General features: G+C 43.4%; 2 protein-coding genes and 1 pseudogene across 2 annotated transcripts; 1 reads left to right on the top strand and 2 right to left on the bottom strand.

The window, feature by feature from the left end:
- Positions 1 to 1,980: 1,980 nt before the first annotated feature.
- LOC120105349 (uncharacterized) lies at positions 1,981 to 2,796 on the bottom strand. Its single transcript, XM_039117716.2, has one exon. It carries the CDS (start codon positions 2,794 to 2,796, stop codon positions 1,981 to 1,983), a length of 816 nt encoding a protein of 271 aa, XP_038973644.2.
- Positions 2,797 to 6,744: 3,948 nt separating this feature from the next.
- On the bottom strand, positions 6,745 to 7,478 carry LOC103696873 (aspartyl protease family protein At5g10770 pseudogene; annotated as a pseudogene).
- A 3,503-nt stretch (positions 7,479 to 10,981) lies between these two features.
- On the top strand, positions 10,982 to 11,890 carry LOC148714626 (uncharacterized). The gene is made up of 2 exons (XM_088714149.2): positions 10,982 to 11,359; positions 11,516 to 11,890. The coding sequence occupies exons 1-2, from the start codon at positions 10,982 to 10,984 to the stop codon at positions 11,888 to 11,890; spliced, it is 753 nt and encodes a 250-aa protein (XP_088570275.2).
- Positions 11,891 to 27,387: the final 15,497 nt, after the last annotated feature.

Here is a 27,387-nt window from a genome sequence, read left to right as displayed (position 1 = left end):
GCCCTGGGCGATCAGACTGGTGATCTCCTGCCAAAGGACTCTCCTAACCCGGTGGTCCGTGCTCGCGTATACACCGCACAGTACCCATGGAGCAGCGTCGGGTCTAGACATGACCATGATTACTTGTTGAGAGCAGTTGTGGAAGACATCGATCGTCGCCACACCCCGCCTCCACAGAACCAAAATTCCTCCCGACAACCCCTGGGAGTCAACTGCATAGGTCTCCCAATCTCTCTCCATACGCCGCCTCAATCGGCTAAGCCCCTCACCAGATAATCGGGTCTCACAAAGGAAACAGATATCCGGACAGTGGATCTGCACCAATCATTTGAACAAAGACATGAAGGACGGCTTGGCCGCCCCCCTACAATTCCAAGAAAGAATCATCATGGATCACAGTCCACATAGTCGGCCTCAGACTCATCCTCTCCTAAAGTCGCGGGATCATCCTCAGGCTCGGCGCCCAGGTAGCCTCGCTCCTCCTCCACTCCACCAGGTACGGCTCCGAGCCCCATAACAACTGCCCTGACCCGCTGGGCAGCGGTAGAGTGGTCCATCCCCACTCCTGATGTCAGTGCAGCGGCCATGCTCCCCTCCAAGTGTGGGGAGGGGTGGCCCCCCACCAAACACCTACCTGGGGTAGCATCCTCCAACACACCTGCAGTCAGGACAGGAGGGCCAAAGCGAAAAACCCCCTCCGGCCCGCTCCCGAAACCCCCATGAGCATCCCAGAGCCGAGACCCACTCGGCATACCCACCATGGGGGGATCCTGACCACCGACCTGAGGGAACCCCAGACCAGCCGCCAACTCCTGACAGGGTGGGCTATACCGAAAAGGGCCTGTCATAGGGCCTCCATCCCAGGTCGGCTCCTCCTGGGCCAGAGGATCCGGCTCAAGCCTATCCCCTGGGCCAGAGACTCGTTGGGCGCACGGACTGCACGTCATGTCCTGAGACCCCCAACCAGCCTGGGCCTGGGGTGCACGGGCCCGCGGGCCTGCCCCCTGGCCCGGAAGCATCAGGGCCTGCGGCCCCACTGCAAGATGGGCCGGCGGGCCCTGCACAGCTGAGGCTCCCGCGCCCCAATCACGGGCCGCAGCCCCTCCATCGGGCCCACTTGCGACAGGGCGCGCGGGGGGCACGGGCCCGCTCGCGACGGAGGGCGCGGACCCGCTCGCGACAGGGGCCGCAGTGGGCACGGGCCCGCTCGCGACGGAGGGCGCGGACCCGATCGCTACAGGGGGCGCGGTGGGCACGGGCCCGCTCGCGACGGAGGGCGCGGACCCAATCGCGACAGGGGGCGCGGGCCCGCTCGCGACAGGGGGAGCAGGCCCCCCACGGGGCGCGCCATCAGCTCGGGGGAGCGCGCCGATGCCGCGGGGCGCGCCGATGCCGCGGGGCGCGCCGATGCCGCGGGGCGCGCCGTCCGCTCGGCCCGCCACAGCCGGCCCACGGCCGCGGCGCCTAGCCCTGTGGGCCCGTGCGCGTTGGGCCAGCGCCGGTGCAGCGTGGATCGCCAGGCCTGGGCCCCCTTGTGGGCCAAGGCCCGTTGGGGGCCTGGGCCTTTTCTGGTTTTGGGCCCGGGCTACAATCACCCCGCTGGGCCCAGGGTCGGCCCGCGGGGGGACCGTGTCGACCGAGAGAACCGGGTCGACTCGCCGGCTTGGCCCCGGGTCGCCCGACTCGATCCCAGGGAGGGCCGGACCCAGAAGATCACCACCACCGGCCAACGGCGACCGGCGGCGCGCGACCTTCGTTGGCTTTTGCCAACCGTCGGTGTCTGCCGGGGACGCCGGCGAAGTCTGCCCAACCACCGGAGGTGGCGGCTGGGTCGAGGGCGACCCGAGCCCCTTGTCGGAGCCGGTCGTCTCCCCCAGCCCCGGCGGGCGGTCCTCTCGTGGGACTCGCCTCCGAGTAGCCACCATCCAAGGGCCATAGACCGGCCCTTGGTTCTCCTCCTCAGTGGCTGGAGGAGGCTGGTCATGCCCCGTTTCGCCCACCGGGTCCGCCGCCCCCGAGGGGGGGGCCCGCAGCTCGGCCAGGCGCCGGGTAACGGCAGGCGGCGGCGCCGTGACCCATTCGCCCACAACGGGGGCAGATCGCCGGCAGATTTTCGAAAACGAAAGGTTGCCAACGCACTTTCGTCATACCTTGGATCAAAACCCCCGGTAGCAGGGGCGCCGAGGTATCAACCGCCACTTTCACCCTGGCAAAACCCATCGCCCCCTGCTGCTCGGTGACGCCGTCCACCGCGATCGGCCGTCCCGCCCGAGCAGCGATATGGAGGTCGGTCGAGATCGACCAATACTCCGGCGGAAGACGGGGCAGGCGGAGCCACACCAGCGTCGTCTTCACCGCCGCATCCTCGAGCTCAAAGTCCGGGACCCATGGGCTCATGGCGAGGAGCTGCCCCGCCACCACCCACGGGCCCTCACTCAGGACACGGTCCCGGTCCTCCGTCGACCGGAACCGGAGGGCGAGGTAGTCGTCCGCGAGTGGGACGGCCACCACGTCATTCAATTTTGCCCGGGCGGCCACATCTTTGGCCACCCACTCCGCCGGGATGCGGCGGCCAAAACTGCGGGCTACCAACGCCCGCCCTTCCCACTTCAGCCGGGCCGCCGCGATCGGCTCCTCCGAAAGCCGGAGGACGTCCGGAAAGCGACGGCTCAGCCGCTCAACTTCCGCAGCCGTGGGCCACTGAGTGACCCACGGCCCCGGCCGTGACCAGGCACCACGTCCAGGTTCAGTGGGCTTACCCGGTCCTCTCGCCGCTCCCTCCGTCGTCTTCCCCATCGGCGCTTTCCCTTTTCGGTCCATAGCACCTGAAAGAAAGGGTTAGCCAAACAGAGAAGAAAACAGTGGGTCGAGGTTGCCTAGCCGGCCCGGCCGACCAAGAGGGTCTCGCCTGCTAACGAGAACCCCGATGCCCTCGCCGACTGGAAACCTCCGCTCCAAGACCCCCGATGCTCCGCCCCCCACTGCCACCAGGCCGCCTGCTCCGGTAGCCGGGAGCCAGGTGCGCTTACAGGGCCGAGTCCGAAGAATACACACTGCCTGCCCACCGTGGATACCACGTCGGGCGACTAGAACCCACCAGTCTACACGCCGGACGCCGAATAATCGTCGCCGACTAGCCATTGAGCTTCTCGCCGGAGCTTCTCACTAGCCGTTGAGCTTTTGAAGGGACTCTATGCTGGGAACAAAGCGCTGTCCATCTCTTTATCAAGAAAATGAAGTTGACAAGGTTACTTTTTTATCATTAATAATTTTATATTGTAGTTTCTGAAGCCAGCAGTGAATATACCTTTGTTCATTTGGTTTCATCTCCCTTATATGGAATCAGAGAATTAATGGAGTGCTGCTTGGTTTGACAGAAGAATAAATAAAACTTTTCTTCTTGAAATGTTGCCAATTACTTTTGATATGGTGTGAGTGTTGCCTTCCATTTGCCCTTCCACACTAAATATGATAATATGAACATTTCAAATGAAAAGTTCTTGTTTGTGATATGCATTTTATTATCTATGTGATTAAGTGTATTTGTTTTGTTAGAATCTAATGTATACAGTATTAAAAAATACTTTTATATTTTTTTTAAAAAAATCACTATTGCCGATGCTTTTAAGCGTCGGCACAACAGAAACTAGGACGCATTTGCCGACGCTTTATAGCGTAGGGCAAGCACAAACATAGGCCGACGTGACTAATTAGCGTCGCCCTAGTCCAAAACAAACCCATTGTTTTGAAGCATCGGTCCATATTGGCCGACGCTTTTAAGCGTCGGTTACTGGTAAAACGATGCTTAAAAACGTCGGCATAGATTCCATTTTTGGCCGATGCTTTTTGAAAGTGTCGGCGCAAAGTATGCCCACCCCCACCTTCAGATGCTTTACCCACGCTTTTGGAAGCGTCGGCAGGAAACCCACCATCGCTTAAAAGCACCAGTACGGACTCAAAAAAGCGCCGGAAAATATCTTTTCTTTTGTAGTGGAGTCACCAACTCTATACTTCGTCAAAAGAACAAAAAAGTCTCTCAAAGGCATATGTTTGTCTGTCCACATGTTTCATGATGATTGGTTGACATCAAATTAAAATAAATAGGCATTTTATTATATATATATAGCCAAGTTCAGCTCTATATATATAGAGAGAGAGAGAAAGAATGAGAGTGAGCTACATTCGAGTAGATCACCATTTAGATCTAGTCATATTTGAATTGAGTGATCGGAGTCTCATATCGATAATTCGAGCCATTGAATGTAATCTAGTTTCTTTAGATTACTTATATACCAAATATCATGTGATTTGGAGATGCCTAACCTATGCATCAAGTAATCCAAAAATAGATAGTCTAAATAACACTAGATTTAAATATTTTTTGATTGCTTGATGTATAGGTTTTAACTCTCCAAATTACATGATTTTAAGTATATAAACAATTTAAAGATAGTAGATCGCATCCAACTCATTAATATAGGATCTCTATTGCTCAATGTAAACCAGACTAAATCTAAATGGAGATCCATCCATCCATGTTTCGTCTTATGTGCACTATATATCTAAAACTGCTGTACTTATTGAGATGCAACCTGCAAGGGTGAGCGAGCTTGACCTTGTGGAGGAGCGATTTCGAGTTTGCCCAGCGATTGACCCATTTGCAAGATCAAGGCATGGCATGGAAGACTGAACGGCATCTAAATGGAGCCATATGGATTGGTCACAAGTGCGAAGGCATTATGCGGCCGTTGAGCCTTCGTATCTAGCCTCTTGATCTCATTTGGACGCTCAAACATTTACAAAAAGGTAACCATTGATGGTTTGGCTACCAGCTGTTGTTTCATTTGCCAAAATTATCCACATGCTTCAATATCTGGAAATATTTTTGCTGTATTCTCCATGAATGCAGCTTGGACTGGGTTGATCGAGTTCACTCCCCTCCTTTCCTCTCTCCAAAGCTATGTGGGCCATAATATAAAGATGGGCCGGGCTTGGATCAAAATTAAAGTTGAGCTTGGTTTCATCTGATTCTTAAACAATCTTTTCAAATTTGATTCCAATTTTATTTAGTAATTTTTGGTCTTCCAACCCAAAGTTTACAATCCCACAGGCTTACATCGATTTAAGCATAATTCTCTCCGTCTTCTCCCCTTTCCTATATCATTCACAAACCACATTGGTTGGTTTAGGGTGAAGCAATAGCCTAAATTTATAGCTATCTATTTTACTCAAATGTGGATTTTAAACATCATTAAATTTCTAAAACCACGCCAGAATTAGTTTGGGACGAATCCTGACTTGAGAATTGCTTGGAAAGGAATATAGAAGGGATGCAACCGATAGCTTAGCAATGTTGTGGGTTGGCGAGGAGAACCATTAAATGGAGCACCTTATTCTTATCATCTCCATTATGATTTTAGGTTGGGGAGGGAGGCTTGCCGGCGCATGCTTTGTCCTATATCAACTAGGTACTAGATAGATTTTAGATATTTATATATGATTAAGGAACTCAAATAACATTTTTCAGCTAGCCTTTTTGAATGATGTTCAGACCCACCCCTCCCTCTCTATCCATTTTATCTCATTCTATGTGCATGCTTGGGGATAGGTGTCATCCTTAGATTGGCAATTTGCCGCCCAAATTTCACCTAGGATATAGCCCATAACCAAACCTGTTTCAACTGAATATTTTTATAATCAGATTAGACTTTGGTTGGAAATAGTCAAATTGAATTGGACTAATATTACATGGAGATTGGTTTTGCTGCCCAGCTCATGCTCAAGGCCAAGCCTAGACAAGGCTCGAAACTGAGCCCAAACTTAGGCCCGAAGCCCAAATTCATGTCCAACACAGTTATTGTCACTGCAAAAAAATAAACGAAAAAATGGTAGTTTTAATCAAGTTTGTACCATTTATTAGGAAAAATAAAACCTTCCATTAAGCACTAGCAATTCTCTATAGTGCGCTTGCTCTACTCCAAGAGGGCACCTTTAAAAGTAAGAAAACTTGGCATGTTGATTGACTAACTGCGACTGCATTGCTTGGACTCTTTCCAGTAAAATTTGGCCGCTTGATGAAGGCAGCTTAGTTATAGTTGATTTTCGGTTATCCATTTCGAAGTAGAAAATTATCAAAGCTGTAGTTCATCTGCAGTAAAATTTAAAAGAGGATATTGATAAGCTTCTGGACAATACGAAAGTAGATCATTAAATTCTGCGATCCAAGGCAACATTTTATTTGCTCTTGTTTAACCTGTTCTATGAATAGCTCTTCTCAGGCTGAATGTGCACTAGTTCACTTCGAGGTGCAACCTGGAGTGCTTAACTAAGCTTCTGGGTTCTGACTGAATTGTGTGCATAAGCTGTTAGATTAACTTCAATCATGTTAAGAGTACCATGCTAAGCAATGATGTGGGAAATTTCAACTTCTTCTTGCTGTGGGTGCAAAGCTGGAGCACATTATTACGTACTCGTTTGGCTCAAGAGGCTTCAGAGAAACCTTCTGATGAGCAGGAAGCACCAAGAGTGAAGCCATCTGATTGCCATTTCTGGTTTCGTCGGCCTGGCATCGTCCTTCAGGAAGGAAGTTTTCTGTTCAAATATTGGGAGGTATCCCCAGCGGTTGACACGGGCAATTCTTCTATCAATTTTATGAAATAATCCTAAAGAGAAAACAGAGTTAGCTAACATTATTTATTACATCCTCAGTGCACTGCTGCTCATGACTGCTGTACTCATAATCCCTCAGCCGCATCCTCCGGCACCAAACCCAATCATTTCCCTGGCAACGTCATAAACCACGTCGAACGTCCTCTGCTGCATGTTCCTAACTATGGAAAACCCATCCTCATCAACGCTGGCGAATGCGAGGCAACGCTGCGAGGGGCTCGCGAAAAGGAGGATCCCCGAGGCATCGACGTTAAGCGTGACACCAGCACTGAACTGCAGAGCCACCGCAGGCACTCTAATTCTGCTATACCCAGTGAAGTTGTAGCAGGTGTCCAGTATCTCAAACGCGGCCACTGGCGAATACTTCGACATGTGTTGCCGGAATTCCGAGCGAAGAGCAGAGTAAGCCGCCGGTGGAAGCCATGTGACGGTTGTGCCAGAATCGATGATAGTCCGGATTGCGGCGAACACTGCCGATGGAATCGATAGATCTTTTCCTCCTACGCTCATTCCAATTAGTTCGATGAAATAGAACGACGACATATCCGATTCTGTTGTCATTGGAGTTAATTTGATGTCAGGGGAGTACCGCACGCTAGCTCCCATAGCCAAATACCCGCTCGAGCTAGAGCGTGTTGGGAGGCAGTAGGAGAAGACTCCGCCGTACTCCTCAGATACCTGCAACACCAATGACACCTTGCCGCGTCCAAGGCCGGTCAGCCCGGCGGCGCCACCGAAGTCACCTATGTAGCCCTCCCCGTGTTAAAATAGCTGAAGCTCTTTCTCTCACTGGCACAAACATCAGTCATCCTTTCTCTCACTGGCGCGCACAGGAACTCTCATACACAGTAGCTGACAAACAAAACCAAGAAATTTCTATTATTTCTTTTATGTCGATGAGAGAATTAGTTAAAGATTAACAGTTGGATTTAACAGTTGGATTAATTGTTATACCAATTTTCAGTTAGTTAAACTATAATTAGTTATTATAGTTAATCATTTAAAATAGTTACTCCCGCTCTATTTAAACAGAGCAATGTACCCGAAAGAGAATTGAATTGAATATGACTCTTATGTCTTCCCAAGCTCTTCCCCTTTCTTCTCCTCAACTTTCTCCTCTTCTCAGTCTTCTTTCCTTTCATCTTTAACATGGTATCAGAGCAATCTTCCGATGCTGCTCATGGTTCGAATGCCAATCCTCTGATCAATTCAGGAGTAGATAATGTAGAAAACCCATATTATGAGATACGAGGCTGAAGTCGGCAGCCCCGGCCAACTTCAATCCCATGCTCCTTTCGGAAGGAGCTAGAGCAGAGGATCGCGATTGCGATCTTCTTCGGCTCCTCCGGGGGCAATCGGGGCGAAGGCGCCGTGGGCATCCCGCGGCACCCTCCTCCAGCCAATCTGCAGCCACGGATTTCGCTCAACCGCCACGATTTCCGCGATGGAGAGCCGTTACAATGGGGCTATAAAACCCCCTTCGTTCCTTCCTCCTAGGATCACCTCCAAGCCGCCTCCTCTTCCTCTCCTTTCCTTCCTTCCTCCTCCTCCTTTGTCTGGTGACCCGCGTGCTCTTCCCGACCGAGTGCCGTTTGAATCCCCCATCGCGACCTTCTCCTGTTCCGAGATCCATCCTCTCGATTCCGAGCACTGCCGCAGCTGCCGCTTGACCGTCGGATCGAGCAGCCGCGGCCGAGATCTCCCTTCCGCCGTCTCCGCCAACTGCCGGTAGCCCTCTTCCCTTGTTTCTCTTCAATCTAGTCGAATCAAGCATGCTTTCCTTCCTTTGTTTTGGCCGCAAACCGAGACCATGCTCGGTTGTTTTTCATGCCTGTCGCCGTAGCGGCCACCGGCCGCCACTGCGGCTGGCTGGCCATCGACCAGGCGACGGCCCCAGGCCACCTAGGCCGGCCACCGAGCCGGCCCTTCCCTCCTCCTCCTGGCTCCCTTCTTCTCCATTTGGGGAAAGGCTTGGGAAGGAGGAGAAGCCTATCGTGGGCCGACCAGGGCCAACATTGGGCCTTGTCCATTGCGGGGCCAACTTGGGCCCAGTCTAGCCCGGTTGGGCCCAGTTGGGCAGTACCCTTTGTGGGCCCAAGTTGGGCCCAGTTCATACCCAAAACCTAAAACCTAGTTCAGACCCAAAACCCAGTTCAGACCCGAAATCCGAACCAGTTTGGCTAATAAATAAAATTTTGCAGTTAAGCCCTTGACAGTATATTATTCCACAAAAGAGTCTTCTGCAATTTATGTTTGATCCCCATAAGAAAGTTAGATTGCATAAATGTCCATTTAGAGGCCAACTTTGGGGGCCCTATTGGGTCGGGTCTATGCAGGCCCATTGGGCCGTGTTCAATGTGAGCCTTATCGGGCCATGCCCATTATGGGCCAACCCTGGGCCATGTTGAATCGTGTCCAATAGTATTATTTTTGGTTTTGCTTGGCTCTGAAATTAACAAAAAGAATTTAATTAGAATAGTGGTATTTGGACACCGTACCACCGATGATTAGAATAGTGGTATTTGGACACCATACCATCGGTGCTGAATAATAGTGGTGTTTGGCACTTTGTGCAATCCATGCCACTGGGTTATATGGCTGTAGCCTATTATGTTGGAATTCTGGGATCTGAGATTTTTTTGTAAAAATAAAATAAGTTTAGAAAAGAGAAAAATGATGTTATTTGTGATTTATTCCCAATCATTATTTTGTATTTTGATCTGATATACTTTGACCCCCTTTTAGGGTATTTTGTTGCTTACTGGGCTAGTGTAGCTCATTATTATATTTTCTTTGCTTTCAGATCCAGAGGCTTGATCGCACAGGATTGGGGAGTGTGCTAGACTTTTCGATTATTCCTTCAGTTATTAGCATTTTAGCTAGATTAGCTTGGACATTTGAATTATGTTAGCATATGCTATTTTGAAATTTTGTAAGACTGCTTTTGAGCAACTTAAATAATTATGTCATCTTTGAACATCTGTGATTGCTTTGATATGATCTGCTGCCTTGCACGCTTGTGCGGCCCGCCGTGCGGGCATGCGGCGTCTGCCGCGCTCCGGGCTTGGGGCGTGACAGATTTGGTAGTATCATAGCTCAAATTAAGATCACTAGGGATTGTAACTGAAACAGTCATATTTGAGCCTAAATTTTAGGATTCCTTGGATTCGTCGGAAAGGTTGAGAGATTGGTAGGAACTAGACAAGGGGATAATGTTCATTTTTTTTGTTAACTAATATGTATTATTCTGTTTGGATAAATTTATAACATTTATATATTTTCACTGAATCAGAATGCCGCCTCGCCGTACGTCCGTAGCTTGAATCAGATGGCTAGGGGCTCTCGGGGTAGAGTCCCTACTAACCAAGCAGGCGAGGCATCGCAAAGCTCAGGGGCCCAGGGTCAATCAACTCCAGAAACTGTCGCCGAAAATCAAACTCGGATGCTCGAACTGATCGAGGAGGTCATCGGGTTAGTACGCCAACAGAGGCAACAACCTTAGCAACCAGTCCAGCAGGATGTTGCTCCTCCTGAGCAAAGGAGTATAGCAAAATTCAAGAGAATGGCTCCTTCGGCTTTTAAGGGCACCTCTAGTCCTCAAGAGGCTAAAGCTTGGATAGATGAAATGGAGAAAGCCTTCATGGCAATGGAGTGTATTGATGAAGAGAAGGTTAGATTTGTCATCTATATTCTTTAAGACCGAGCTCGTCATTGGTAAATATCTGTGGAGCGCACATTGGCACATGAGCATGAGCCAGTTACCTGGCAGAGGTTTCACATAGCCTTCTACTCCAAGTATTTCCCTTCAAGTCGCATTAGGGAGCTAGAGAGAGAATTTCTCAATCTGAATCAAGGAACTATGACTGTGGATAGGTATGAGGCAGAGTTTGACAGGCTATCTCGGTTTGCTCCCACCCTCGTCATGGATGCAGAGTCTCGGATGAGGAGATTTGAAGAAGATTTGAAGCCGCACTTACGTCGGGGTTTGGCCACAGTACACTCAACAAACTGTGATGATCTGGTAGATAGGGCTAAAAATATGAAAATTGTCTAGAAAGAAACACATGATACCAAAGATAAGAAACAAAAGAAGAGAAACATAGATTATGATGCTCGCAGTGGACAGAATTCTAGCAGAACTGCAAAATCTCATAACCAACCTTGGTAATCAAGGAAGCAGGGATCCTATGGGAAGTCTACTCAGCCTCAGCAAAACAAGCCTAAATGTGAAGCATGTGGAGGCGCCCGTAAGACAAAACTCTATAGACAGTTGTCCGATGCCTCTTTGAAATGTGGCCAATAGGGTCATAGGATGGTAGAGTACCCTCATAATCAGCAAGACTCTCAATTAGTTCAAAGGCCTCAAGCTACAAGAACCCAGCAAGTGCAAGCTTCTCCTGCTTTGATTCAGTCGGCTCAGCCTTCTTCTCCTAACCAACAAAAAGGGGGGAGACCGCGCACACAGGGTCGTATTTACGCATTGACTCAGCAGAATGCTCAAGCATCCAACACTGTGGTGTCAGGTACACTACTGGTTGCTTATGTTTATGCTCATATACTATTTGATTCTGGTGCTACATATTTCTTTGTGTCATCTACATTCGTGCGAAAATATGACCTACCTTATGTGCCGTTAGGGTATGATTTGCATGTTAGCACCCCTGCCGGGAGTGGGATAATTAGTAATCAGGTATGCAAGACTTGTCCAGTTCAGATAGTAGGTAGAGACTTGCTTGTTGATTTGATAGTTATAGATATGCATGACTTTGACATAATCCTCGGTATGGACTGGTTAGCGTCACATTTTGCTACCATTAACTGTCATGAAAGATGGGTAAACTTCTAGATCCTTGGAGACACTGAATTCAGCTTCGTAGGTAGTGGTGCTTATACTTCCCCTCGAGTTGTCTCTGCTATGCAATTTAAGTGGCTACTCAAAAAGGGGAGTATGGCGTATATTGCCACAGTGGTTGATACCAGACAATCAGATCAAAGATTGAAAGATATCCAAGTAGTGAATGAATACCCTGATGTCTTTCCGGAAGACCTCCCTGGCTTGCCACTAGATAGAGAAATTGAATTTGCAATTGATTTGACTCCTGGTACTACACCAATCTCTAAAACTCCCTATAGAATGGCTCCAGCTGAAATGAAAGAATTGAAAGAGCAGTTGCAAGATCTTCTCGATAAGGGTTTCATCAGACCTAGTGTGTCACCTTAGGAAACTCTAGTACTGTTTGTAATGAAGAAGGATGGTAGTATGAGATTATGTATTGATTATCGAGAGATAAATAAAGTAACAATAAAGAACAAGCATTCTCTACCAAGAATTGATGACTTATTTGATCAGTTAAAGGGTGCTCAGGTATTCTCCAAAATTGATTTTCATTCTGGGTACCATCAATTAAAGATAAGGGCTGAAGATGTGTCTAAAACTGCTTTTCATACTCGGTATGGACACTATGAATTTTTGGTCATGACTTTTGGGCAGACAAATGCTCCTGCAGCGTTTATGGATCTGATGAACAGGGTGTTTAGAGCCTTTTTGGATAAATTTGTGGTGGTCTTTATTGATAATATCTTGATCTATTCTGAAAGTCAGGCCGAGCATGGGCAGCATTTGAGGTTAGTACTGGAAACCCTAAGACAAGAGCAGTTGTATGGTAAGTTGAAGAAAAGTAAATTCTGGCTGGATAGTGTGATGTTCCTAGGGCATATAATATCTAAAGAGGGCATCTATGTGGATCCAAAGAAGGTCGAAGCAGTGGTCAATTGGAGCAAGCCGAATAGTGTTTCTGAGATTCGCAGTTTCTTGGGCCTAGCTAAATATTACAGACGATTTGTTGAGGGATTTTCCTTTATTACTGCACCTTTAACTCGACTAACTCGTAAAAGAGTTAAGTTTGAGTGGTCAGATAAATATGAACAGAGCTTCCAGGAGCTTAAGCAACATTTGGTGTCAGCTCCCATCCTTACCCTTTCTACCAGTGGTGAAGGTTATACCATCTACAGCGATGCCTCAAAGAAAGGATTGGGTTGTGTGCTGATGCAGAATGATAAGGTGATTGCTTATTCTTCCCAATAATTAAAGTCATATGAGGAAAACTACCCCGTTCATGATCTTGAACTTGCTTCCATTGTGTTTGCATTAAAAATCTATAGACATTATTTATATGGTGAATCTTGTAAGGTGAACACTGATCAAAAAAGTTTGAAATACCTCTTTACCTAGAATGAGTTAAATATGAGACAGAGAAGATGGTTAGAGTTACTGAAGGATTATGATTTGTCTATACATTACCATCCGGAAAAAGCTAATATGGTAGCTAATGCTCTAAGCAGAAAATCTACTGGTAGTATTGCCGCTTTACTCACCTCTCAGAGAGAAATTTTGGAAGATCTGAGAAGAGCAGGAATCGAGATATATTGGCATGATCCTAATGCATATTTGGCAAATCTACATGTCCAACCTACCTTGATAGAGAGGATCAGAATTGCTCAAGTAGATGACCCTCAGTTGCAAAAGCTTAGAAGTGACATTGAGTCAGGTTCTCAGTCAGAGTTTAGGCTTCATAAGGATGGATCATTGAGATTCAGGGATAGAATTTGTGTTCCAAATGACTCTGATCTAAAGAAAGAAATTATGAGAGAAGCTCATAATACTGGATATACAGTGCATCCTGGGAGTACTAAGATGTATAAAAATTTGAAAAATATATTTTAGTGGAATAACATGAAGAGAGAAATTGCACAGTTTGTGGCTCGGTGCTTGACTTGTCAGCAGGTTAAAACAGAGCATCAGAGACCGGCAGAGTTGTTGCATCCCCTTCCAATCCCTGAATGGAAGTGGGAACACATTACAATGGATTTCGTCTCTGGGTTGCCCCGTACTCCTAAAGGATATGATGCTATATAGGTAATTGTAGACAGATTGACAAAGTCAGCACACGTTTTGGCATTCAAAGTGGGGATGACATTGGAAAAGTTTATGGAGCTCTATATTAAGCAGATAGTGAGGTTGCATGGAGTACCCGTATCCATTGTTTCCGATAGGGACTCACGGTTTGTATCTCACTTTTGGGGTAGTTTGCATAAAGCTTTGGGGACCACTCTGAGCTTTAGCACAGCTTTCCACCCTCAGACTAATGGCCAATCAGAAAGAACCATTCAGACTTTGAAATATATGCTAAGAGCTTGTGTAATGGATATGAAAGGTTCTTGGGACCGTCACTTGCCTTTGGTTGAGTTTGCATATAATAACAGTTACTAGGTAAGTATTCAAATGGCACCTTATGAGGCTCTGTATGGAAGAAAGTGCAGATCACCTATCTGTTGGGATGATGTTGGTGAAAGAAAAATTATGGGTTCTAAAATTGTGCAACAAACAGTAGAGAAGATCCAGCTAATTAGAGAATGTCTCCGGATAGCTCAAAGCAGACAAAAAAGTTATGCAGATAATAGAAGGAGAGAATTGGACTTTCAGGTCGGAGATCATGTGTTTTTGAAAGTGTCTCTTATAAAAGGGGTAATGTGATTTGGAAAACACGGAAAACTCAGTTCGTGCTGTGTGGGCCCCTTCAAAATTTTAGAAAGAGTTGGAGCTATTGCATACAAACTGGCACTTCCACCGTCACTGTCTGGAATTCATGATGTGTTTCATGTTTTCATGTTAAGAAAGTATGTTCCAGATACGAGCCTGTGGTAGAAGTGGCTCCTTTACAACTTAGAGAAGACTTGACATATGCCGAGCAGCCTGTACGTGAGGTTGATAGAAAGGAACAAGTATTAAGGAGGCGCAGGATTCCTTATGTTAAGATCCAGTGGAGTAATCACTCAGAACGAAAGGCTACATGGGAACTGGAGGATGAGATGAAGGAAAAATATCCGAAACTTCTTGCAAGCTAAGATATGTTAAATTTTGAGGACGAAATTTTCTTAAAGGGGAGAGAATTTGAGATATGGAGCTGAAGTCGGCAGCCCCAACCGACTTCAGTCCCATGCTCTTTTCAGAAGGAGCCAGAGCAGAGGATCGCGATTGTGATCCTCTCCGGCTCCTCTAGGGGCAATCGGGGCGAAGGCGCCGCGGGCATCCCGCGGCACCCCCCTTTAGCCAATCCGCGGCCGTGGATTTCGCTCAACCGCCGCGATTTCCACGGTGGAGAGCCGTTACGATGGGGCTATAAAATCCCCTTCGTTCCTTCCTCCTAGGATCACCTCCGAGCCTCCTCCTCTTCCTCTCCTTTCCTTCCTTCCTCCTCCTCCTTTGTCTAGTGACCCGCGTGCTCTTCCCGACCGAGTGTCGTCCGAATTCCCTGTCGCGACCTTTCCCTGTTTCGAGATTCATCCTCTCAATTCCGAGCACTGCCATCGCTGCCGCTTGATCGCCGGATTGAGCAACCGCGGCCGAAATCTCCCTCCCGCCATCTCCGCCAACTGTCGGTAGCCTTCTTCCCTTGTTTCTCTTCAATCTAGTCGAATCAAGCATGCTTTTCTTCCTTTGTTTTGGCCCCAAATCGAGACCATACTCGGTTGTTTTTCATGCCTGTCGTCGCAGCGGTCACCAGCCACCAATGCGGCTGGCTGGCCGTCACCGAGCGGCGGCCCCTGGCCACCTAGGCCAGCCACCTAGCCGGCCCTTCCCTCCTCCTCCTGGCTCCCTTCTTCTTTGTTTGGGGAAAGGCTTGGGATGGAGGAGAAGCCCATCGTGGGCCGAACCGGGCCAACATTGGGCCCTGTCCATTGCGGGCCCAACTTGGGCCCAGTTTAGATCCAAAATTTGAAACCCAATTCATACCCGAAATCCGAACCCGTTTGGCCAATAAATGGAATTTTGCAATTAAACCCCTGACAGTATATTATTCTACAAAAGAGTCTTCTGCAATTTATGTTTGATCCCTATAAGAAAGTTAGATTGCATAAGTGTCCATTTAGAGGCCAACTTTGGGGGTCCTATTGGGTCGGGTCTATGCGGGCCCATTGGGCCGTGTTCGATGTGGGCCTTATCGGGCCATGCCCATTATGGGCCAACTATGGGCCATGTTGGGCCGTGTCCAATAGTATTATTTTTAATTTTGCTTAACTTTGAAATTAACAAAAAAAATTAATTAAATTTAAACAAGTGAACCTGATTCGCTTATCTGAAATAAGAGTTAAGCGAGAAGAGATAAGTAACTTAATACTTCAAGTGTGATTTTCAAATTATTTAATAAATTGATTAAATTTTGACATATATTTTGTATTCAGTAAAATGGGTCTGGCATGTTAAATTTTTATTTAAAAATTTTATCATATGCTCTGAAATCCGTAAACTATGACTGGGCAATTTATGAAATCTGTTTATATATATATGCATTCTCAGCATGGCTATGATCTGTTCTGTTCTGTTCTGGCCTCGCCAATGGAAATTATTCGTTGGACCTGTCGACTTGTATCTGTGAGGAACCAGTTTCGACACCGTGCCACCGGTGATTAGAATAGTAGTATTTGGATATCGTACCACCGATGCTGAATAATAGTAATGTTTGGCACTTTGTGCAACCCATACCACTAGGTTACGTGGCCATAGCCTATTATGTTGGGATTCTGGTATCCGAGTTTTTTTTGTAAAAATAAAAATAAGTTTTGAAGAGAGAAAATTGATGTTATTTGTGATTTATTCCCAGTCATTATTTTATATTTTGATCTGATATGCTTTGACCCCACTCTGGGGTATTTTGTTGCTTACTGGGCTAGTGTAGCTCATTATCTTATTTTCTTTATTTTTAGATCCAGAGGCTTGATCGCACAGGATTGGGGAGTGTGCTAGACTTTTCGATTATTCCTTCAGTTATTAGTATTTTAGCTAGATTAGCTTGGACATTTGAATTATGTTGGCATATGCTATTTTGAAATTTTGTAAGACTGCTTTTGAACAACTTAAATAATTATGTCATCTTTGAACATCTGTGATTGCTTTGATATGATTTGCTGCCTTGCATGCCTGTGCGGCCCGCCGTGCGGGCGTGCGGCGTCTGCCGCGCTACGGGCTCGGGGCGTGACACATACTATCTTCATCATGGTGACAGTCCTGGAGCTGTGCTGGTATCCCAGGTGCTTACTGGTGATAACTATGCATCTTGAAGCCGATCCATGGAGATGGCACTCAATGCCAAGAACAAGATATGCTTCATCGATGGATCCGTAACCATACCAAGCCTAGAAAATCTGCTCTACTCAGCCCAGAAGAGATGTAATGACATGGTAAGCTCATGTGTTGCCCAGATAGACAACCCAAGAGGGGGGGGTGAATTGGGTTTTAAAATAATTATTGCAATTTAAAAGCTTTGTGAGTAACTAATTAAAACTTTTGCAAGTGGATTAATTAGTTGCTATATGCAGTGAATGAAAGGAAAGTAAGAGACAATAAAGCAATCACAAACACAAGAAAATTTATAGTGGTTCGGAGCTAACCCTTGCTCCTACGTCCACTCCCCAAGCCTCACTTGGAAATTTACTATAATCTCTCGGATTACAGCCGGTTGTTTTACAAGCTCACAACCTAACTTGTTGTTTTACGAGATCACAACGAACTCGGTCGGTTTTCTCAGGCTCACCGACTAGAACCATCCGATTGTTTTCCCGGGATCACAATCAAACCCTTACACCGTTGGTTTCAACCTAGGCTTACCAACAAACCTTTACACCCTTGATTCAATCCTCTGATTGAATCAAGTAAGGAACAAATGGTTTGAAAAAACAAACAGAAAAATAAAGCTTCTTAACAAGCAGATATTCAGCGATATAAATAATAGAGAAGTTAAGAGCCCTCAAACAAATTTATGAAGATGTAGAGGAGGGCTTCTCGAACTCGGGGTCTCCTCTTGAACGTCTCGAAGACTTGATGACTGACGGAGACTTCTTGAATGCTGGAAAGAGTTGGTTGGATGGAGTTTAATGCCCCTCTTCCCTCTTTTCGGTGTATTGCCTTTGAAATCCTTTGGTAGGTAGAGATTTCTTGTTTTCTTTGAAAGAAATGTCACTTCTCTACCTTGCTACAGTTCTCTGTGGCTATTTAAGCCATTCTCCACGGAAACTAGCCGTTAGACATAATATTGTAGCCGTTCTGCACATTCTGCAACTCCTGACAATGTTTCCATTGGGAACGGAGTCGACTCGCGCGATCTGGAGTCGACTCGCCTGTTGCAGGAGTCGACTCGTACTTTTCTGGAGACGGCTCGACAACTGTTCCGAATTTGAATTAAAGTGCTGTCTCGACTAGGAGTCGACTCGACTCAACCTGGAGTCGACTCGGCTCTCAGTATTCGAAAAACAGTCTTCTATCTTTTGGGGTCGCGCTGTCTTGGAGTCGACTCGAACTGTCTTGGAGTCGACTCGCCTCTTAGAGACGAAAATACCGTCTTCTGTCTTTGGGGTTACGCTGTCTTGGAGTCGACTCGGACTTTGCGGGGTCGACTCGGCTCACAGTGTCCGAAATTTGCTCTCTGACTTTTGCCTTATTTTTCTCTGGGAGTCGACTCTCGCTTCCTTAGGAGTCGACCTGCCAGCCATCGGAGTCGATTCGAGTTCTTCAGGAGTCAACTCGGCTCTCAGGGTCCAAAATAGCTTCTCTGTCTTTCTGTCTGTTACTCCCTGGAGTCGACTCGTTCTACTCTGGAGTCGACTCGGCAAGCATCGGAGTCGACTCGCGCTCTTCAGGAGTCGACTCGTTGACAGGTTCTGAGATGATTCTTTCTGTCCGTCTGTCTGTTCTCAGTCGGAGTCGACTCGTAATGTACAGGAGTCGACTCGAGCTCGTGCCAGTGCTTCTGATACGCTTGGAGTCGACTTGTAATTTTCCGGAGTCGACTCGAGTCTCAGACTTTGGTTCAAATTGAGTTCTTTACTTATCCAAAATGTATTGAACCAAATCTAGAGACACTTAACCATAAATTTATAAGTATTTGACTGCAACACTAGATTGAATTCATTAGTACAACATAAGATATACTCAAATGCTTTAAGCTCATCAAAATCAAATAGGGTTATAATCAATCACTCCACATCATGGATTTTGAATTCTATTTCTAAGGAGATAGCAGCAAGCGTACTTTGCATTGACAATGCACATGGAATATGGCTCGATCTCAAAGAGAGATTTTCTCAAACCAATGGCCCCCGAATTTTCAGTTGAAGAAAGCAATTTCATCCTTGAATCAGAACAATACTTTGGTTAGTTCCTATTTCACTAAACTCAAATCATTATGGGATGAATTAGGAAGTTACAGATCACTTCCTATCTGTTCATGTGGAGCCACAAATAACCTTGCACATTATGAGCAAGAAGAATATGTGATTCAGTTTCTTATGGGACTGAATGAATCATTCTCTCATATTAGAGGACAAATACTCCTGATTGATCCACTTCCATCAATTAATAAAGTGTTTTCATTGATTTTACAAGAAGAAAAGCTGAGAGAAGTTTCTGCTACCATTGCACAGAATTCGGATTTTGTTGCTATGCTTGGGAGAAGTTTGAATGCTTCCATACATTCAAACAATGTTTCTACAAGAAACTTTAATAGATCTGGTAATTACAAAAGAAGAGAAAGAACTCTTTGCAGTCATTATGCATTGTGGGACACACAATTGATAGATGCTATAAAGTTCATGGATATCCACTCGGTTACCAAGCAAAGTCAAAGAACTCTGCTTCAAGTGCAGCTAATCAAGTGCAGCTTCAGCATAACTAGCAAATCCATGGTTCTGATGTTTCACAGTACCTATGGACAGCTTCAAAGCGAGTTTTTGATGTCTCATAACATCTACGGATGGTTTCCACCTCAGCTAAAGGGTCTTATGATGCATCATAGTCTTCAAAATTTCCTTTTACTCGAGAACAGTATCAACAATTGCTTGCTTTGGTTCAAGCACAAGATGATAAGGTGCAGTATTCTGTTTTTCAGCTAGGTGGCACCTCAAATTTTAAAGATCAATCTCTAGCGAATTTGGTAGGTAAAAACTCTATGATCTGCAATATTTCTTTCAACCATGATGCATCTGTTTAGGTGTTAGATACTGGAGCCATACATCATGTGGTCTGTTCCATCTCCCTTCTTAGCAAAATTACTGCCACTGTTTCCAGATTTGTGAAGCTTCCAAATGGAAGTTCAGTTGTTGTTACTCATATAGGGGATGTTGATTTGTTTGAACATATCACCCTACAGAATATTCTTTGCGTGCCATCCTTCTCCTTCAACCTCATTAGTTAGTTCTCTACTGAAACATATGAATTGCTGCCTAATTTTTTCCCTTGGACTATGTTTTATTCAGGATCTGTGCTCATGTAGAACAATTGGACTTGCTAAAGAAAGAGGTGGACTATTTTACTTGATGATTGATTCAAATGGTTCCTCTAAACATCTAGTGAATAATGTCTTCAATACAATCTCAAACATTTGGCAATATAGATTACGGCATCCTTCATCTACCAAATTGCATTTTTTCCAGAATAATATACTTGAAATAAATGTGCATTATATACATCAATGTGATGTTTGTCCTCTTGCAAAACAACATAGATTACCTTTCAATTTCAGTACAATAAAGTCTACATCTCCATTTGATTTGATACATTGTGACTTATGGGGACCATTTAATGTTTCAGCACTTGATGGTTCTAAATATTTTTTAACTATAGTTGATGACTATAGTAGACCTACATGGGTTTATTTGCTGAGGTCCAAAGCACAAATGCATTCCACTATTATGTCCTTTTTAACTCTAGTTGAAACTCAATTTAATCGCAAAATTAAGAGTGTTAGATTTGATAATGGTTCAGAGTTTAACCTTAAGGAATTCTTTCTTTTGAAAGGGGTAATTCATCAGGTTGAAACTCTACAACATAATGGAATTGTGGAGAGGAAACATCAACATTTGTTAAATGTTGCTCGAGCCCTTAGATTTCAAGCAGGGTTACCTCTCAAATTTTGGGAAGAATGCATTCTTACTGCTACCTATGTTATAAATAGACTCCCGAGTCAATTACTTAATGGTAAAACACCTTTTGAACTTCTGTTTGCACAAGAACCAGCCTACAACTATATTAGAACCTTTGGTTGTTTGTGCTTTGCCTCTTCATTAAATCGAGCTAGATCTAAATTTGATTCAAGAGCTCACAAGTGAATCTTTATTGGCTATCCTTGTGCAATTAAGGCATGTAAGGTTTTTGATCTTGAAAACCATTCTGTGTTCATTAGTCGTGACATCGTTTTTCATGAAGATGTGTTTCCTTTTAAATCTGTTCATTTTGATGATACTGATGCTTTTGTTTTCCCACATCTTATTCCTGAAATAGTTTCTTCTTCTATCAATCATTCTTCTATTGATTCCCATCCTAATGTTACCGATACAGAACAAGCCATAGAAAAATCCATTTTTTCTTCTCCTATTCCTCCTCCTAGAAGGTCAACCAGGATACGAAAGAAACCTTCTTATCTTCAAAATTATCATTGTCAATTAGCCACCTCATCTTACAAGCCAGTCAATTCCAGCAGCACAATTCCCTATAATTTAGGTAATTCTCATGATATTTCTCAATATCTTGGATATGACAAACTTTCCCCTTCTCATTTTGCCTACACACTCAATCTTTCCAATATTGAGGAACCTATTTCTTTTGAACAAGCCGCTAAGAAACCTGAATGGTGTGAGACTATGGCTAAAGAAATTCAAGCTTTAGAGGAGAACAACACATGGACTCTCACTTCTTTAACACTGGGGAAACATTTCATAGACTGCATATGGGTTTACAAAATAAAACTTAAATTAGATGGTACTGTGGAAAGATTGAAGGCTCGTTTGGTTGCTAAAGGTTACACTCAAAAGGAAAGCTTTGATTAATTTGAAACTTTCTCTCCAGTAGCTAAACCTACCTCTGTCAGAACTTTGTTGGCAGTAGCTACAGCCCAAAATTGGCATTTGCAACAACTTGATGTTAATAATGCATTTTCACATGGTGACTTAAATGAAGAGATTATATAAAAATGCCTCCTGGATTTGGCAGCAAGGGGGAGTCTTCATCATCATAAGTAGTTTGTAAGCTGAAAAAATCCTTGTATAGTTTGAAGCAAGCATCACGGCAATGGTATGCTAAGTTCTCTAATTTCTTAATTCAGTAAGGTTTCAAGTAGTCTAAAGCAGATTACACATTGTTTACCAAATCAAAGGCTAATTCATTTATTGCTCTTTTAGTATATGTTGATGATATTATACTTGCTGGAAAATGATTTAAAACAAATCAATGCTCTCAAACTTGCACTTGATCATCAATTCAAAATTAAAGATTTAGGGGTTTTGAAATATTTCTTGGGCTTAGAAGTAGCCAGGTCTACAAAAGGAATATTAGTGTGTCAAAGAAAATTTGCATTGCAAATACTTGAGGATGTCGTTTTCACTAGTGCAAGAGCAGCCAAAACCCTAATGGAGCAAAACATGAAGCTTGACAGATCTTCTGGAGAATTGTTACAAGATCCAACAATATATAGACGATTAGTTGGCAGGTTACTTTATCTCACTATCACTAGACTTGACTTATCATTTGTTGTTCAAGCATTAAGTTAGTTTTTGGATCAACCAAGGCAGCCTCACTTGGATGTAGCTCACATAACTCTTAGATATATTAAAAGCACACCAGCACAAGGGATTTTCTTTCCAGCCTCCAATGATCTTCATCTAAAAGTATTCTCAGATTCAAATTGGGCAAGTTATCCAGATAGAAGAATGTCAATAATAGGGTATTGTGCATTTTTAGGAAATGCATTGGTGTCCTAGAATTCTAAAAAACAAAACACAGTATCAATGTCATCAGCCAAAACAAAATATAGAGCAATGGCCTCAGCTACTTGTGAAATTCAATGGTTGTTATACTTACTTGCAGATTTGGACGTAAAACATAATAAGCCAGCAATTTTGTTTTGTGATAATCAAGTCGCTCTATATATTGCTGCCAACTCAGTTTTTCATAAAAGAACAAAGTATATAGAGTTGGACTGCCATCTTGTCAGAGACAAAACTCGAGGAGTTATACATACTTTACATGTATCTTCTCAAAATCAGCTAGCTGACATTTTTACTAAAGTAGTTAGTGGTCCTTTGTTTCATTCATTACTATCCAAGATGAGTGTGCATAATATACACACTCCATCTTAAGGGGGAGTATTAAAATAGATGAAGCTCTTTCTCTTTCTGGCACAAACATCAATAATCTTTTCTCTTACTGGCATGCACAGAAACTCTCATACAGACAGTGGCTGACAAACAAAATCAAAAAAATTATATTATTTCTGTTAATGTGGATAAAAGAATTAGTTAAAGATTAATAGTTGGATTAGTTGTTATAATAGTTTTCAGTTAGTTAAACTGTAATTAGTTATTATAGTTAATCAGTTAAAATAGTTACTCCCGCTCTATTTAAATAAAGCAATGTACACGGAAGAGAATTGAATTAAATATGACTTTGTTCCTTCCCAAGCTCTTCCCCTTTCTTCTCCTGAACTTTCTCCTCTTCTTAGTCTTCATTCCTTTCATCTTTAACACCCCTCAACCAAACTGAAATTCTGTTACCACATTGAAAGGCATCAACATGAGGGTCTCCTAAGTAGAGAAGCCTTTGGAGATGGAGTTGTCGCCGTACTGGACCTCATAGACACGATTGGATGAGTCGCAGTAATATTCATCGCTGGCTAACAAGCAGTCGCCCGAGTTTCATGAAATGTTGGAGTACATCGAGGAATGGGACGGGTCGAAGAGTGGCTCTCTTTGAGGGTAGCACTCAGCTATGCATGGCTTGCATTGGATCCGGGAGAGGTTGCTTTTGGTGTAGAAGGTCATGGAGAAGTCTAGCTTGGGAGTGCCAAAGCGACGCCGGCATGGGCAAGATCTTTGTACCGGCGAGTAACAACAGAAAGGAGCGTCGTTAAAAGATAAACTGTGCCAAATTTTGCCGACGCACTAGCAAGTTGGAATGAATTTTTCTAACGCTTTTTGTTAAGCGTCGTTACATTATGATGCTTAAAAGTATCATCGGAAGCCAATAACAAGACGACTCCAATAAGTATCATCTTGTTATTGGCTTCCGACGATGTTTGTAAGCATCGGTAAGTTAAAACTGGTTTTACCACTACCTTCTGTTAAGCGTCGTTATTTTATGATCCTTAAAAGCATCATCGGGAGCCAATAAGAACCCATATTTTCCAAATCCCTAGTCTGACCCAACCCAGCCCTTTCCTCTCACCCCTACCACAGATCAAGCTCCTCCTCCTGTTCGATTGCCTCTACAGGTTTTCTCTCCTCTTCCTCCTCTCCGCCAGCCTCCTCCTTCATCAGCATCCTCCTTCTCCAACTCCACTCCACCACATACCTCTGACTTCCTCCTCGAACCTCTCCAACGGCCTTCACCTACCTTGCAGCTAGTCGCCCAGTCCTAACCCATTGCTGCCTCTGAGAAGCCCCTCCCTCCTAGTGCCTGTCGCTGGAAGGTGAGACGCCCTTTCCTCTAATTAATTAGGGTTTCCTCTTATCCCATGAACTATGAGATTTATGCCACCCCTTTCTGTGCAAGTTTTAAAATTTGATACAACCTTTCCATGAAAACAAATGGGAGAGGGGAAGTCAAAATTATAGATACATGCTAGAAAACATAGAAATGTTGAGATTGGATTGAATGAGATGCGATCAACTTAGAGGCAATATATAATAAAGGATGAGTTACTAATATAATGAGACAAATAAACTATAATTTGTGTTACAGGAGTACAACATTAGAAAAAATTTGTAAAATTGCTAGTATTTAAATTTCTGATGATAGCTTAAGCTAGAACAGGTGCAGGAAACAAGAATGAACTTAGTCAAAGTAGGCAAATTCCAACTCAGAATATTCAGAATCTGTAATAGGGTAGGATATTGAAAACTAAAATACTAAGCAGCAAATGGCCAATTAAAGTCATTTCTATCGATGTACATACAAAAGAAACTTAATGCAACTGATGGACGAATACTTGCAGAGTAGAATAAAAGTTGAGAAGTGGAGAAAAAACATTAAAAAAAAACAAAAAAAAAAAAACCACATTACAAGAAAAGTTAAATAAAACAACTCGTGAATATGTTTCTTAAGATTCACTAATTCATGGAGTGTACCACGGAAGGGACCATGTTTGCTTCTTGCTGCTGAGCAACATAACCTTCATGGTATTGCATTTGTTGCCGGAATGCCAACCATGCCATAGAAAATATTGTTTGGTTTGGAAAGACCACCACAATCCATGTTCCATAGAGTAAAGGCAACTAGTTCTTAAAATTTTTGTATGAGGCAACAATGAATTTGCTTTTTGTCAAGATACTTTCTCATGGTTATGAGATAATTTAATTTAATGTCATATCATATATAACATTCTTAACCAAAGATTTAATGATTGTGCAGAAAATTTTTGGTTGCTCAACGACAAGTCAACCATAACATTCGTTCTAACCCAAAGATTGAGCAATGATGGTTGGTTAAGTTATTTTTTGAATAGCTTTTCAAATAGATTAGATGTATCACACATTTTTTTTTTTTAATTTTAGTGGACATTAACATCAAATAATTAATCATCAGTTGTATTATATTTTTTAGGTACCAACGATGATAGAGAGAAATAGTTCCCATGAATTAATAGTCATTGCTCGAAGTTCGAACAATATTATCAATAGATATAATAGGTTCATCATCAATTGTTTTAAATTTCATACTAAAGAGTGTGAGAAATTTAGAAAAATCCAAAATAGTAGAGTTATGGTGCAAGCGAACAGAAAAACTTATTATAGTGCCCTTATAGATATTTATGAGTAAAATTATTATGAAAAAATTAAGAAAGTATTATTTCGTTGTGATTAGATGATATAAACTCACCTAGAGATCTGAGGCAAGACACAAATGGGTTCACACTTGTAAATTTTTGAAGGATGACCCATTCATTCTTTCATCCTAAGCTCGATAAGTATTTTTGATGAAAGACTCAAAAAATAAAGTATGGATTGTTATCATTAAGAACAAACCTAGGGACTTGTATGATATGGAGAAAGGGTTGGAATAAGAGGATGATGAAACTTATACTTAGTGTATGGCTTATAAAATTGTACCAACTGATGAACTAAATGCTATTACGAGTTTGGTTAGGATAGATGTTAAAGGAGAGAATAATTAATAACGCTTGATTCTTGTTAGTAAGAAATATTTACAATGTAATCATTGTATGAAACATTATCTTCTTTTATCATGTTCAGCTAATAAATACATTTCTTATTAGCAATTCATTTAGTATTGACTTTTATTTAACTGATATTTAATTTTATTTATGCATACTAAGCAACATCATGCGTTGAGAAAAACAATTCAGATATATGGAGTTTCAACACTTTCATGCAGGATCATTTTCTGATTAGTCCCTACAGTCTAGTAGCCCCAACAACCCCATGAGCCCTAGTAGCCCGATGAAACCCAGCAGCACGAGCCCTAGTTCCAGCACAGCCTCTTGCTGATTACCCAGGTGAGGAGGTTATTATGGGTGACTTCCAGATCCAGAATAATTTAATTAAAATATTATATTTTAATTCTAATTACGATTTAAATATTTTATTACATTTGACTTTATTTCATTTAATGCATATTTAATAGTTTTGAATATGGTTTTTCTTTTTATATATTTTTTGTAGATGTACAGGGAAGACTGAGAACGAGATAGGAACCCACTTGAGCAAGGGATGTATGGCAACTTCATAAGGGTGAGAGGATTGTCATCCAATGCAACGAAATGGGGCAACCCTCAAGAGGGATGGAAGCATATTAAAAAAAATTTTAAGATCGGTTACATAAAAAAGTCAGTTGTATCGCTCAACTATGCTAAGTGGAATGATATACTTTCTTCATATAAGGTTGAGCTTCTACGAGTTGTATAGGTAAAGAATTGAATTTGATATTATATATTAGTTTACTAACTATCATAATTATATAATTTGATTTAACATTTATAACATTCTTTATATTGATGTAGAGTAAGTTTGGGCTCCCTTCAAAGAGCCATAACTGGGTTCTAAAGCTTCTCAACCGCAAATGAAAAGAATTTAAGAGGAAGTTAAAGGAATACAAGAAAGAGGGCATGATGGAGACGGAAGTTGCTTGTAATTGTCCTCTTGATATATACCCTTATTAGTGGAGAGAGCTTGTTCACTACTGATTTTTTGAGAGAAGTCAGGTTATGTATACTCACTCAATACCTTATATTTTATTTATTATTAATATAGATTGCAAATATATACATCAAATATATTACATTGTTTACTTTTTTTGGCAGTCATATTTCGATATTGGTAGAGTTGCTCCAGCATCTCAGACAATTCCTCACATATCAGGCTCCAAGAGTTATGCGAGGCATAGAGATAAATTCGTATATTTCTTTAAAACTCTTTGTCATATTTCAAACTGTTGCCCAAGGAGACAACCCAAGAGGGGGGGTGAATTGGGTTTTAATTAATTATGACCAATTAGAAACAATGATAAGTAATTAACTAAATCTATTGCAAGCAAATTAGTTAATTTACTAGATGAAGTGAGTGTAGAGAGAAAAGGAGACAGCAGCCAATACAAACACAAACAAGTTTATAGTGGTTCGGAGCCAACTCTTGCTCCTACGTCCACTCCCCAAGCCG

This window comes from Phoenix dactylifera, chromosome 2, assembly GCF_051530095.1.
Source record: "Phoenix dactylifera cultivar Ajwa chromosome 2, Ajwa_hap1_PhDact_Kaust_v1.1, whole genome shotgun sequence".
Lineage (NCBI taxonomy): Eukaryota > Viridiplantae > Streptophyta > Magnoliopsida > Arecales > Arecaceae > Phoenix > Phoenix dactylifera.
This window is presented reverse-complemented; position numbering and strand designations above follow the sequence as displayed.

Coding starts and splice junctions, on each gene's coding strand:
- LOC120105349 (XM_039117716.2), bottom strand. CDS start 2,796: ATGGGGAAGACGACGGAGGGAGCGGCGAGAGGACCGGGTAAGCCCACT.
- LOC148714626 (XM_088714149.2), top strand. CDS start 10,982: ATGGTAGAGTACCCTCATAATCAGCAAGACTCTCAATTAGTTCAAAGG. Junction 11,360..11,515: donor GTGGGATAATTAGTAATCAG/GTATGCAAGACT, acceptor GTAAACTTCTAG/ATCCTTGGAGACACTGAATT.